Source organism: Oryctolagus cuniculus, chromosome 7 (genome assembly GCF_051225735.1).
Source record: "Oryctolagus cuniculus isolate XC-2025 breed Fujian yellow rabbit chromosome 7, ASM5122573v1, whole genome shotgun sequence".
NCBI lineage: Eukaryota > Metazoa > Chordata > Mammalia > Lagomorpha > Leporidae > Oryctolagus > Oryctolagus cuniculus.
In genome coordinates this window covers 127,823,473-127,838,707 of record NC_142873.1, presented here as the reverse complement: position 1 = coordinate 127,838,707, position 15,235 = coordinate 127,823,473, and the positions used below count along the sequence as shown (strand labels likewise).

Sequence of the window (15,235 nt, the reverse complement as noted above, 5' to 3'; positions counted from 1 at the left end):
TTGGAGGATGAACACTTTAATAGCTGATCAGAAAATCGAATTAAATGTAAAAATCAGTGTGTACTTTCCTAATGATAAAACAAGCTAAAAAACAAACAAACAAAACTCATGCAGTCCTACCACAGTGTGGTGATTCAGGGATGCTGCTAATAAACTAAGTTAATAACACAAGTAAAGAAAAAAAAAACAGATATTTTATTAGTACATTCTTTTCAGTATATCATTACCTAGGAAATAATAAGCATATCTGTAATGACCTATTTTCAGGGATCTTCTGGATTTATTAAACCCAAACACTGAATGTCTTGGCATTAACATTTCTGCCATGGCAATGCAAAACAGCTCTCTTCACAGTGCCATTTTAGGTTGGTACTATGCGATAGAGAGAATTAATTGTAGGAGTATTTTGTAATTCTGTTTTGAAACAAAATACAGATTGTCTGTAACAAGAAATAGTAAAGGCACATAAGTGAGATCTTAAATAGTCTACACTTTATAACATGCAAATAGTTAATTTATGAATGAAAGTATACTGTGGGCCAAACCAAATATTTTAGATATGAGTGCTACCTGAGTTTTTAATGCTGTCCAAAGATTTTCTATGTTAAGTTGCTGATGCCTCCAACAATATACTGAAGGATCTCAGTAAATAAGAACTCAAATCCTTTAGTCAACAAGTTAAACCTTAATGTATTCAAGACCTTTAATAACTGGCCAGTAAAAATAATTTATAAGTAATGTTCCCACACAAAAGATGAATCTTCTCTCAGGAATGAACAAAACAATTCTGTTGAATGTTTTTCTGGGGACAAAGTTTTGAGTTTTTCAGATTTTGGAATATTTGCATAGACTACACTAGTTGAGCATCCCTAATCCCAAAATTCAAATTGTTCTAAATTCTGGCATCATGTCAGCACTCAAAAAGCTAGATTTCAGATTTCTAGATTAGGGATACTCAATCTGTACCTATAACTGAGCCTTCTCCAAGCCAAGCGGCAGCTTTGTAGCAAGTCAGTTTTCAGGCTTGCCCAAGTACAAGTAGATTCACAGAGCATGATAATCTAATCAAATTTCCTCTTCCTGAAACCATCCATATAATTTTGATGACTGTCTCAAAAATAAAGAAGAAATTTCTAAATGCATAATACTAAATGCCTGATGAGCTCTATCACCCATTACAACATCCTAGTATTATGAAATCATTAAGAACCTCCAATTAATTCTGCACTTGCAATTCTCAAAATCAAGACAAAAATAATGGGGGAGCAAAAGATTTTCTTAGGTGTTAGCAACAAGCAAATACATCTATATAAATGGTAAATATTTCCCACCTACCCCTCCCCAGTCTATCTGCTGCCAACAAAAGGTTTAACTGTTGAAAAGTTCTGCCATCAAATAAAAGTGAGAAGTTGTTCCATTGGTTTTCTATAGGCTAAACTACCATCATGGAAAATTGTGCTCTGGATTAAATCATCAATGAGAAGTTTTAAAACTGTCTCATTGGGCCGGCGCTGCGGCTCACTAGGCTAATCCTCCGCATGCAGAGCCGGCACTCCGGGTTCTAGTCCCGGTTAGGGCACCGGATTCTATCCCGGTCGCTCCTCTTCCAGTCCAGCTCTCTGCTGTAGCCTGGGAAGGCAGTGGAGGATGACCCAGGTGCTTGGGCCCTGCACCTGCATGAGAGACCAGGAAGAGGCACCTGGCTCCTGGCTTCGGATCGGTGCAGCATGCCAGCCGTAGCGGCCATTTGTGGGGTGAACCAACGGAAGGAAGACCTTTCTCTCCGTCTCTCTCTCTCTCTCTCTAACTCTGCCTGTCAAAAAAAAAAAAAAAAAAAAAACCACCTGTCTCACTGATATTATTCCTATATCATATATAGGTTATGTAACAGAGACTATTTGCCACAGAGCCTCTAACATAGAGTTTTACAAATGAAACTGCTGTACAAGTTTATTTGTCCAGAAATTAATTTCTATTGTTGACAAGCTTGTCAAGTTTGTGTGGGCTCTTTATTAACTTAGGATATATTTCATGTCTCCCCTGGCTTTTTAGAAAAATCACTCTTTTGTCATTTATCTACCAAATGCATGTAAAATACAATAGAATCAGAGGGTCCTAATATCAAACATGTTTGATTTGCAAAAGGTCAGATCTTGCACTTTCAAAATCTTCCTTGTGTTCCCTTGTACTTTATATTTCATAGCACAGCAACACCTCCTTCACAACGACTGGTGATCATGTTACCAATTTCTGTCCATGTATCAGAATGAGGGTTATAAACTTCAACGGAGTCCAAGGTACCTGGGGCCAAAAAATCATGGCTGGAAGTTCGACCTCCAGAAACATACAGAAGACCATTGACTGCTACAACACACATGCCTGCTCTAGGCACTTTCATTGAAGCAACTTCAACCCACTTTTCCTGGTTAAGAAAGAAAAACAAAAACATGTTAGTAGTGTCATAAAATAACATAGAAAATCTCTGAGAAAACAAATATTTTGGTTCTTTTTACATGTTTAAATTTCAAGCTCACAATCCCAGATAAATATAAAGAACATTTTTTTAGTGAACTTCTGAGTAGGCATGGACAGAGTAGTGAATTTAGAGGATAATGTGGAAAAACATGTCTGATTATAAATTTTGATCAAGGGATGATCACATAGAGGCAAACACCCTGAGAAACTAGGTCTGTGGAATATAAGTAGGCAATATAAACAAATGATGTTCCAAGGAAAAATAAGAGCTTTTTCAAGCCTTAGTATGCTAACTAGCTTTAAAATTTTCAAAGAACGATACAGTGTATAACACTTCCCAAATTTATTTGACCATGGAATACTTTTTCCAGGGACCCCCCCGCAGTGGAATTAGTAATCTGTAGATCATATTTTCAAACAGGTGAGCTAGGACAAGAGTTGGGAACTATAGCCTGAGAATTAAGAATGATTTTTCTATATTAAAAGGTTATCTTTTAAAAAGAATATGATCAAAGAAGAGATTGTATATGGCCCACAATTTTTGAATGTGACCCAAACTTTTTACTATCTAGCACTTTACACAAAAAGTTTGCTGACTCTTGGTATACACTGTTACCTGAAGAAATTTCAATAAGCTGCTATAGTCCAAATGACTAGTGGTGTCATACTTCAAGGTCAATGTCTATATTCAGAAAATGGGAATGCTTGTAAAGGTCCTGAGAAGTGATTAGGAGAGAAAAGGGTAACCAGGTAACAAAAGAATGGGTTAACTGCAAATTAAGCCTATGATGAACAACATTTTTTATTTATTTATTTATTTATTTATTTATTTATTTATTTATATTTTTTGACAGGCAGAGTGGACAGTGAGAGAGAGAGACAGAGAGAAAGGTCTTCCTTTGCCGTTGGTTCACCCTCCAATGGCCGCCGTCACTGGCGCGCTGCGGCCGGCGCACCGCGCTGATCCGATGGCAGGAGCCAGGAGCCAGGTGCTTTTCCTGGTCTCCCATGGGGTGCAGGGCCCAAGCACCTGGGCCATCCTCCACTGCACTCCCTGGCCACAGCAGAGAGCTGGCCTGGAAGAGGGGCAACCGGGACAGAATCGGCGCCCAGACCGGGACTAGAACCCGGTGTGCCGGCGCCGCTAGGCGGAGGATTAGCCTAGTGAGCTGCGGCGCCGGCCGATGAACAACATTTTTGAAATGATAAAAAATAAATACTGATGGCTGGCACCATGGCTCACTTGGCTAATCCTTCACCTGCGGCACCAGCACCCCAGGTTCTAGTCCCGGTTGGGGCGCCAGGTACTAGTCCTGGTTGCTCCTCTCCCAGTCCAGCTCTCTGCTGTGGCCTGGGAGGGCAGCAGAGGATGGCCCAAGTGCTTGGGCCCCTGCACCTGCATGGGAGACCGGGAGAAAGCACCCAGCTCCTGGCTTTGGATCAGCACAGTGCTGGCCATAGCAGCCATTAGGGGAGTGAACCAATGGAAGGAAGACCTGTGGGGAGCAACTCGGACTAGACTGTTGCTGGAATTAAGACTTATTCTATGCATTTGCTCCCCCACAATATGGCGCTGGGAGAGGAGAAAAACAGCTTCTACACAGCTGCCTCCAGTTCAACCAATAAACTGTAGGACTTGCTCCTGATTGGAGGAGAGCAGCGTACTCGGCGTGTGGGTAGCAGAGTTGGGATTGGTGGAAGAGGACTATAAAGGAGGAGAGAGACAACATGCACGAGGAACATCTAAGGGGAACATCTATCTGAAGCAACACCTGTGCAGCCCCCGAGAGAGCGGTGTGCCGCTCCCCCGCGGAAGTGGGGAATGTGGCAGGGGGAACCGCCCTTCCACGGAGGTGGAAGGGTTGGTAGCCAACCCGGGAAGAACCAGCAGCAAACCCGGGGAGGGCCGAGCAGACAAAAGAACAGCGCAGGGTCTTGTGTCGTTCCTCCACGAAGAGGGGGAGCGACAAGACCTTTCTCTCTGTCTCTCTCTCACTGTCTATAACTCTCTCTCTGTCTCTCTGTCTCTCTCACTGTCTAACTCTGCCTGTCAAAAAAATAAAAATAAAAAATAAAAAATACTGATTATTCATGAGTGTTAGAGAGTGAACTTTCTGAGAACTTAAGCATCTTATAATTCTAATACCCAGTTTAGTGTTGGCACATAACAGACAGATAATGGCCAGCACTAAGGCTCAATAGGCTAATCCTCTGCCTGTGGCGCCAGCACACCGGGTTCTAGTCCCATTCAGGGTGCCAGATTCTGTCTCGGTTGCCCCTCTTTCCGTCCAGCTCTCTGCTGTGGCCCAGGAGTAGGGTGGAGGATGGCCCAAGTCCTTGGGCCCTGCACCCGCATGGGAGACCAGGAGAAGCACCTGGCTCCTGGCTTTGGATCAGCGCGGTGCACCGGCCGCAGTGCGCCGGCCACGGTGGCCATTGGAGGGTGAACCAATGGCAAAGGAAGACTTTTCTCTCTGTCTCTCTCTCTCTCACTGTCCACTCTGCCTGTTAAAAAAAAAAAAAGAAAAAACAGAATGATAATGTATGTTTGCTGATCTGAATTAATATAATACTCAGAAATACTAAAACCAGACCCAATCCTCCTGATATTGAAGGACCAGATTAAATTTGAAAGCTATTTGGTCATGTGAAATTACAGAACACATCACAAAGTTACAGAACTGAAAAAAAAATTTTTTTTAAGATTTATTTATTTATTTGAGAGACAGAGGCAGAGAGAGAGAAAGAGAAGACAGAGTTCTTCCACCTACTGGTTCATCCCAAAAGGCCACAATGGCCGGAGCTGGGCCAATCTTAAGCCAGGAGCCAGGAGTCAGGTCTCCCATGTGGGTGCAGGGGCCCAAGCACTTGGGTCATCTTCCACTGTATACAGCAGAGAGCTGTATTGTAAGTGGAGCAGCTGAGACTCGAACTGGTGCCCAAATAGGTTGCCAGCACTGCAGGCAGTAGTTTTACCTGTTAGGCCACAGAACAGGCCCCTTCTTGTGACTTCTTTCTAAAAAATTATTTATTGGGTCCAGTGTTGTACAGCAGTAAGTTAAACTACATCTTGTAATGCCAGCATCCCATATTTGACTAATTCAATTACTGGCTGCTCTGCTTCCCATTCAGCTTCCTGCTAATGCACTGTGGAAGGCAGCAAATGATGGCCCAAGTGCATGAGTCAATCCTGCCAAGGGGGAGACCAGGATATAGTTCTAGACTGCTAGCTTTGGCCTGGCCCAGACCTGGCTATTGCAGCCATTTGGGAAATAAACCAGTGGGCGGATGATATCTCCATCCTCCAGACCCCATTGCTCTGCCTTTCAATTAAATATTTAAATAAAAAATTAAAAAGCGATTTATTTTAATTTTATTAGAAAGGGAGAGACAGATGGAGAGAGATCTTTCATCTGCTGGTGTATTCCCCAAATTCTCTCAACAGCCAGAGCTGGAGCAGGCTGAAACTGGATATCTGAATCTCCCATGTGGATGGGAGAGACCCAAGTACTTGAGCCATCATCTGTTGTCTTGTAGGTGTTTATTAGCAAAAAACTAGACTGTGCCGGTGCCGCAGCTAACTTGGCTAATCTTCCACCTGCGGCGCCGGCACCCGGGGTTCTAGTCCCGGTTGGGGCGCTGGATTCTGTCCTGGTTGCTCCTCTTCCAGTCCAGCTCTCTGTTGTAGCCCAGGGGGGCAGTGGAGGATGGCCCAAGTGCTTGGGCCCTGCACCCACATGGAAGACCAGGAGGAAGTACCTGGCTCCTGGCTTCAGATTGGCGCAGCGCACCGGCTGTAGTGGCCATTTGGGGGGTGAACCAATGGCAAAGGAAGACCTTTCTCTCTGTCTCTCTGTCTCTCTAACTCTGCCTATCAAAAAACAAACAAACAAAAAAACACTGGATTGTAAGTAGAGCAGCCAGGACTCAAACCAGGTACTCTGACACGGAACATGGGCAACCCAAGCAGTGGCTCAAACCCTATGTCAAACATCCATCCCCACTCTTACTCATTGAATTCAGCAATGTACTGAAGGTACTAGCTAGGGCAATTAGAAAAGAAAATTAAAGGCATATAAATTTAATTCATATTTAAGAAGTAAAAATATTTATACACTATGTGAACTTGTATATAGAAAAACTTTAAGAAATCCATACACAAACAAAAACTATTAGACCATGAGTCTAGCAAGGTTGCAGGATACAAGGTCAATGTGCAAAAATCAGTTGTACTTCACCAACAATGAACATCTGAACTTTAAATTAACAAAACAATTCAATTATAATAGCATCAAAAGGAATAAAATACATCAAAATAAATTTAACCAAGAAAACACAAGGAACTGAAAACTATAAAACAATGTTGAAATAAATTAAAGATGATCTAAATAAAAGAAAAAAACATTCCATGTTCATTAATCAGAAGACAAAACTGTTAAGATGGCAATACTGTTCAGATGACAATACCTTCAAAACTGATCTCAGATTCAGTAGTATCCCTATGTAAAAAAAAATTCGCTTATTTGTTATTTGCATATGAAATTCAAGTGACCTAGAATAGCTAAGTCAGTTTTTGAAGAAGTTCAAATTTGGATGACTCACACTTTCCAATTTCAAAACTTGCAGTAATCAAGTCAATGTAGTACTGATGTAAGGATAGAACTGAGTGCTTAGAAATGGACCCTCACTTTTTTTTTTTTAATATTTATTTGAGAGTTAGAGTTACAGACAGAGGGAGACAGAAAGAGAGGTCTTCCATCTACTGGTTCTCTCCCGAAATAGCCACAAACATTGAGGGCTGGGCTGATCCAAAGCCAGGAGTTTCTTCCAGGTCTCCCATATGGGTGTAGGGGCCCAAGCACTTGAGCCATCTTCTAGTGATTTCCCAGGCCATTAACAGAGAGCTGGATAGGAAAAGGCACAGCTGGGACATGAACCAGCACCCATATGGGATGCCAGTGACGCAGGAGGAATCTTAACCTACTAAGCCACAGCGCCGGCCCCAAAACCTCACTTCTATGGTCTACTGATTTTCAACAAGGTACCAAAACAGTTCAATGGAGGAGGAATAGTCTTTTCAACAAATAGTGCTGGGACAACTAGATAGCCAAATGCAAAAGAATGAAGGCTGACCTCATTTATTCTGTATTAAAAAATTAAATAAAATGGATCAAAGAATGAAGTGTAAGAGCTAAAACTAAAATCTTCATGACCTCTGACTAAGAAATAATTTCTTAAGTTATGGCACCAAAAGCATAAGTGACAAAAGAAAAAAAAAATAAATTGGACATCAAGCTTAAGTTTCTACTCCTACAAATATCATCAAAAAAGTGAAGAAAAACCACAGAAAGGGAGAATAATTTTGCAAATCATATGTCTGACCAAGGACTTACATGCAGATTATTCAAAGAACTCTTACAACTCAATAATAATAAAAATACAAATAATCCAAATTTTAAATGGATAAACTGAATAGATGTCTTCAAATAGATATACAAATGAGTAATAAACACATGAAAATATGTTCCACATCATCAGTCATCAGAGAAATGCAAATCAAAACCATGATAAGAGGGGAGTAGGCGAGTGGACTAGATAAGGCTACCCTGAAGTGCGCCAACTACCACAGCGACCCTGGGGACCAGAGTGGGCTGGCTGTGGGCCTGGTGCAGGGCACTATCACACAGCTACCTGTGCTTACCATGGGGACTGAATGCTTCTACCTATTGTATAATGAATCTCAGTATGAAGTAGAAACAAGACAGAATCAGAGAATGTAAAGAATAGTCGTGTCCCAAGATCTCTGAGGATGATCCAACCTTCTGCAACTGGATCTCTTGCTGAAAAAGAAAATGAGTGGCCAAAGGCTTATCCAAAAGGAAACACTGGAATGATTAGTTAACATTAGCTCTGGGGTTGGTGCCTCAGAATACCATGAAAATAGAAATTTGGAGAAGATACCTAAGAAACACTTGCTCTCTCTCTCTCTCTCTTTTTTTTTTTTTTTAAGATTTATTTTATTTATTTGAAAGGCAGAGTTAAAGAGAAGCACAGCCAGAGAAAGGGAGAGAGAGAGGACTTCCATCTGCTAGTTCATTCCTGAGATGGCCTCAATGGCCAGCCAGAGCTGCGCCAATCCGAAGCCAAGAGCCAGGAGCTTCTTCTGGGTCTCCCATGCAGGTACAGGGCCCAAGAACTTGGGCCATCTTCTACTGCTTTCCCAGGCCATAGCAGAGAGCTGAATCAGAAGTGGAGCAGCCAGGAATCAAACCGGCGCCCACATGGAATGCTGGCACTGCAGGCAATGGCTTTATCCACTACACCACAGCACTGGCCTCAGTATTTGATCTTATGATTAAAGAAAATACAGCCGGGCGGCTTCGCATCGGCATACTGCCGGCCGTGGCGGCCATTTGGGGAGTGAACCAACGGAAGGAAGACCTTTCTCTCTGTCTCTCTCTCTGTCTATAACTCTACTTGTCAAAAAAAAAAAAAAAAATCCAGCCTCTCAATATTGGAAAGAAGTGGGAGAAGAATGGAAAAAGATTCTCTATTAGCACATAAAGAAATTTCACAAAGAAACTGAACAAAATTGTATGCCTGAAAAAGGAGAATAAACTATTGCAAAAAGTAGTGGAACATGTTTAGTATATGGCACAGGTAATAGAAAGACTGAATGATGGACCGATGGATGACTCTGAATCACTGGATAGTCAGGAACTTGATTTTGAAGAAGCGAGGGAGGATTCTGAAGGGAAAGACTCAGAAATTGGCAGTTGTGCTAAAGAAATTGTAATCTCTTCTATAGACATAAAACTGTATCTGAAATCCATTAATATTTGCCTCTTAAGGAATACGCTGCCAAAGTTTACCTCCAATATTGTTCTTTAGAGCAGAGTAACTACATCTGGCAAACTTTGGAAACAAATTTCCTTGTTTGAATCCTGTGGTCTTATTGTATTAAAATATAAATACCATGTAGCTTTTTGTTTGTTTGTTTGTTTGTTTGTTTTTAAGATAGGCTTAGACAGTGAGAGAGAGAGAGGGAGAGAGGGACAGAAAGAAAGGTCTTCCTTCCACTAGTTCACTCCCCAAATGGCTGCAATTGCCAAAGCTAAATGGATCTGAAGCCAGGAGCCAGGAGATTCTTTCAGGTCTCCCACGTGGGTGCAGCAGCCCAAGCACTTGAGCCATGTTCCTCTGCATTCCCAGGCCATAACAGAGAGCTGGATTGGAAGAGGAGAAGCCAGGACTAGAACCAGCGCCCATTTAGGATTCCAACACCCCAGGCACAGGATTAACCTACTGCGGCATAGCATTGGCCCCAATAGTATGTAGTTCTAATCTATAATGTTTTATGTAAATAGCATGTTCTCACTTGTCAGACATGACCAGTGTAGATAATAAATAAACTTCACATCTCCTATTGAATGTTGTATACATCTTGGGAGAAAAAAACCACAACGAGATATAACTCACATGTCCAGATTAGCTGTAATTTTTAAATATATAATAATACTGAACATTGGAAATGCAGAAATTAGACTATTACACATTACTGATGGTTACATAAAATGACATAGCCACTTACTAGGGCTACAGCGTGACATTTCAATACCTGTATACAATATGTCCCCTCGAGTCTTGGGCTGAACACTTCTAATTTTTGTATTCAGAAGCAAGACTTCATGAGAACAGGCAAAGAGCAACTAATGGTAGAAGTCAAAAGCTGAACAATTCCTGTAGCTCACACAGGCTGGGTTATACTCAAGTCCTGACAAGCCAAAATGAAGACTTGGGGCTGGTGCTGTGGCACAGTAAGTTAAGCCTCTGTCTGCGGCTCTGGCATCCTATATAGGTGCCAGTTTGAGTCTCAGCCGCTCCACTTCCAATCCAGCTCCCCGCTAATGGTCTGCGAAAGCAGCACAAGATACCTCAAGTCCTTGAGCCCCTGTACCCACCAGGGAGACTTAGAAGAAGCTCCTGTTTCGGTATCGCCCAGTCCTAGCCAACATGGGCATTTGGGGAGTGAACCAGCGGATAGAAGACCTCTGTCTCTGTCGGTAACTGTCTCTCAAATAAATAAATAAATAAATCTTTTTTTAAAAAAATGAAGGGGCCAGCACTGTGGCATAGTGGATGAAGCCACCGCCTGCAGTGCTAGTATCCCATATGGGTGCTGGTTTGCGTCCCGGCTGCCCTACTTCCAATCCAACTCTCTACTTTGGCCTGGGAAAGCAGTAGAAGATGGCCCAAATCCTTGGTCCCTGACCATTATGGGAGACCCTGAAGAAGCTCCTGTCTTTTGGATCAGCACAGCTCCAGCCATTGGGGCCATCTGGAGAGTGAACTAGCGGATGGAAGATGTCTTTCTTTTTCTCTCTCTGCCTCTGCCTCTTAGTAACTCTGCCTTTCAAATAAAATAAATATTTTTTTAAAAGATTTACTTTTTGGCCAGCGCTGCGGCTCACTAGGCTAATCCTCCGCCTGCGGCGCCAGCACACCGAGTTCTAGTCCCGGTCGGGGCGCCGGATTCTGTCCCGGTTGCCCCTCTTCCAGGCCAGCTCTCTGCTGTGGCCCGGGAGTGCAGTGGAGGATGGCCCAAGTGCTTGGGCCCTGCACCCCATGGGAGACCAGGAGAAGCACCTGGCTCCTGGCTTTGGATCAGCGCGGTGCGCAGGCTGCTGCGGCCATTGGAGGGTGAACCAACGGCAAAGGAAGACCTTTCTCTCTGTCTCTCTCTCTCACTTTCCACTCTGCCTGTCAAAAAATTAACAAAAAATTTACTTTTATTTTTATTTGAAAGACAGTGTTACACAGAGTAGAGACAGAGAGAGGGAGAAAGGTCTTCCATCTGCTGGTTCACTCCCCAGATGACCACAATGGCTGGAACTGTGCCGATCTGAAGCCAGGAGCCAGGAGCTTCTTCTGGGTCTCCCACACGGGTGCAGGGGCCCAAGGACTTGGGCCATCTTAAAAAAAAAATCTTAAAAAAAAAAAAAAGAGACTTGTTGAATATCTGAAGTATTTGGTAGAAACCCAAAAAGTAATAGAGCTAAATAAATCCAAAGTAAAAGTCATTCTAGACCTTCTAAGCAAACAAAACAAAACAAACAAACAAAAAAAAACAAAACAAACAAGTCCTAAAAGGATTAATCTGATTTGCAAATAATTGAATTGTATATCAAAACTAAACTCAATACTTCTTATGGGAAAAAAAAAACTAAATATTCAACAATATTCAAAATGCCCAGCAGCTAATAAAAAGTTACTAGAGGGGCCGGCACCGTGGCTCACTTGGTTAATCCTCCGCCTGCGGCACTGGCATCCCATATGGGCTCCAGGTTCTAGTCCTGGTTGCTCCTCTTCCAGTCCAGCTCTCTGCTGTGGCCCAGGAAGGCAGTGGAGGATGGCCCAAGTGCTTGGGCCCTGCACCCGCATGGGAGACCAGGAGGAAGCACCTGCTCCTGGCTTTGGATTGGCGCAGAGCGCTGGCCGTTGCGGTCATTTGGGGAATGAACCAATGGAAGGAAGACATTTCTCTGTGTCTCTCTCTCTCTCACTGTCCAACTCTGCCTGTCAAAAAAAAAAGTTACTAGAAATATGGAGAAACAGGAAAATGTAATGCAAACCAGGAAGAAAAACAATGCACAGATACCCAAGAATAGAATAGAAATACCCAAGATAGAAATGATGAAATTAGCAAAGACATTAAAACAGGTATTATTAATATGTTCAAAGATCTAAAGAAAAACAGGAACATGATGAGCAGAGAGATAGATAAAAAAAACAGATTTTCTCGAGCTACAAAGTATAATATCTGAAATTTTAAAATTCTCAAGATGGGATTAGACACTCACTGCAAATTAGAACTTTAGACACTGCAGAAGATAAATGAAGTTGAAGACAGAAGAAACTAAAGCACAAAGAATAAAAAGACTAAAAATTTTAAAAGATCCTCAATGTCTGTGAGACAATATTATATGTAATCTTAAATGCATATAACTAGAATCCCCAAAAGAGGAAAAAGAATATTTGTAGAAATATGGCACAGGGGCCAAAAGTTGTGGCACAGCAGGTTAAGTCACCACCTGTAATGCTGGTATCCCATATCACAGAGCCAGTTCAAGTTCCAGCTGCTCTGCTTCTGATAGAGCCCCCTGCTAATGCACCTGGAAAAGCAGTGAATGATGGCTCAAGAACTTGGGAACCTGCCACTCACATGGGAGACTCAGATGGAGTTCCTGGCTCCTGGCTCCCGATTTTGGTTTGGCCCAGCCCCACCACTGCAGCCATTTGGAGAGTGAACCAGTGGGAATGGGAAGTGGAGCAGCCAGGTCTCAAACTGGCGCCCATATGGGATGCCGGCACTTCAGGTCAGGATGTTTACCTGCTGCGTCATAGCACCGGCCCCTCTAACTCTGATTTTAAAAATAAATAAATAAATCTTAAAAAAATTAACAGTACCTTCAAGAAACAAAAAAAGTTAACCTAAAGTTCTGTACTCAATAAATATCATTCAAAAATGGTAAGGCTGCAGTTTGTGACAACTGACATCCCATATCAGAGTATGAATTATAGTCCTTGCTACTCTGCTTTTGATCCAGATCCCTGGGAAGGCAAGTACTTGGGCCCCTGCCATACATGTGAGAGAGACCAAGATGGAGTTCCCAGCTCCTGGCTTCAGTCTGGCCCAGCTCCAGCTCTTGCAGACATCTGAGGAGAGAACCAGTGGATAGAAGATATCTCTCCTTCTCTCTCTCTCCCTTCTCTTTCACTCTGCCTTTCACGTAAATAATTTAATAAATTTTTAAAAACAAAAGATGAGCATAATATTATTAAAAAAGATGATTAATAATTTCAATGTGTACACACCTAGTAACAGAACTTCAAAATATGTGAAGCAAAACCTGACAGAAATGAAAGGAGAAACAAACAAATCCATAATCACCAATGAAGATTTCAACATTCCTTTCTTAGTAACTGAAAGAATTTTTGGATGAATCAAAGAGACTAGGGAAGACTTGAATAAAAAAGACCAATTTGACCTAATAGACATTAGAATGCCACACTCAACAACAGAATACAAATTTTATTCAGGTACACATGAAACATTTACGAAGAAACAATATGAAATATGTTCTCTGATCACCAAGGAATTAAATTAGAAATGAGTAACAAAAAGGTATCTGGAAAATTCCCAATATATTTGTATATTAAATAATATATTTCTAACAATCCATGGTTAGAGAAAACATTACTGGGAAAATCAGAAAATATTTCCAGATAAATGCTAATTAAAACACAACATATCAAAGTGTGTGGAGTTCAGTTAAAGCAGTCCTTAAAGAAAATTTTAGCTTTAAAGACTTACAGAAAGAGTAAGTTATAAAATCAATCATGTAAGCTTCCACTTTAAAGCGTCTAGAAAAAGAGCAAACTCAACCCAAAATAAACCAGAGGAAGGAAAAAACAAGAACAGAAATCAAGGTAGTAGAAAATGAATAATAAATCAAAAGTTGGTTTTTTGAAAAGAAAAAAAATAGAAAACCATTCATTAAATGACTGTCGCTCCCCCTCTTCGTGGAGGAGCAACACAGGACCCTGCGCTGTTCTTTCGTCTGCTCGGCCCTCCCCGGGTTTGCTGCTGGTTCTTCCCGGGTTGGCTACTATCCCTTCCACCTCCGTGGAAGGGCAGTTCCCCCTGGCCGCATTCCCCACTTCCGCAGGGGAGCAGCACACCGCCGGCCGGCTCTCTGGGGGCTGCACGGGTTCCCTTAGATGTTCCCCATAGATGTTCCCGGTGCATGCCGTCTCTCTCCTCCTTTATAGTCCTCCTCCGCCAATCCCAACTCGGCTGCCCACACGCCGAGTACGCTGCTCTCCAATCAGGAGCAAGTCCTACAGTTTATTAGTTGAACTGGAGGCAGCTGTGCGGAAGCTGTTTACTTCTCTCCCAACGCCATGTTGTGGGAGAGCAGATGCATAGAATAAGTCTTAATTTCAGTAACTTAGTCCAGTCCGGATTGCTCCCCACAATGACCACTATTATAAATGAGAGAATATGACTATATATATTAGACATTAAAAGTATATTAAATATTGAAATCATCAACCTACCTCTTCAAAGGAGTATTTTTCTACAGTATGAAGAGCATCTTGTGTCTCATTCCACCCTCCAACAGAATAAATGCAGTCATTGAGTGCAGCCACCCCAAGATATGCTCTCCTGGTTCCCATTGGAGGAAGTGGAGACCAACGCTTAGAAAGTGGGTCATAAACTTCAAAAGAACGAAGCTCTATTCCTTCATTGCTGATGCCCCCAATTACATAAATTAAACCTGGAAATGGAATATTTTTGCTCAGATGCAATGGAAAATAAGATTAATAACAATTACATGTAATAGTTCTGATCTATGTTACAATATTCTATGCTTACAATATTCTAGAGCTTGTATTATTTTAAGAGAAAAGTCAACTTCTGTCCAGATGATCACATTTCACACTTAAGTGTGTGAGAAAAAATTAGGGGCATTAACTCTAAGTGGCATTGGACTGTCAAAGAACTTAATGATACTATAACAAAATAATTTGTTAGACTAGAATTTTCTTTCTGTCTGCCTGACAGTTTCAGGTTCCAGATCTACCACTACCACTCATAGTTTAAAAAAAAAAAAAAAAGACATGGAATCTTTTTTTGCCCTAAAATATGTTGTGAATTTAAGCTGGGAATGATATTGCCATCTTTGGTAACAATCTA

At 41.9% G+C, this 15,235-nt stretch overlaps 1 protein-coding gene across 5 annotated transcripts in view; it reads right to left on the bottom strand.

Moving 5' to 3' along the window:
- Positions 1 to 15,235, bottom strand: part of KLHL27 (kelch like family member 27) — a 46,027-nt gene continuing 30,792 nt past the window's right edge. For all 5 annotated transcript variants that reach the window (XM_089300754.1, XM_070078567.2, XM_070078569.2 and 2 more), the window contains 2 exons: positions 14,596 to 14,816; positions 1 to 2,422 (listed from right to left, as the gene is read on the bottom strand). In XM_089300754.1, the coding sequence (XP_089156880.1) occupies positions 2,198 to 2,422; positions 14,596 to 14,816 (446 nt within the window). In that variant the 3' untranslated portion in view covers positions 1 to 2,197. The remainder of the gene's footprint in view (positions 2,423 to 14,595; positions 14,817 to 15,235) is intronic.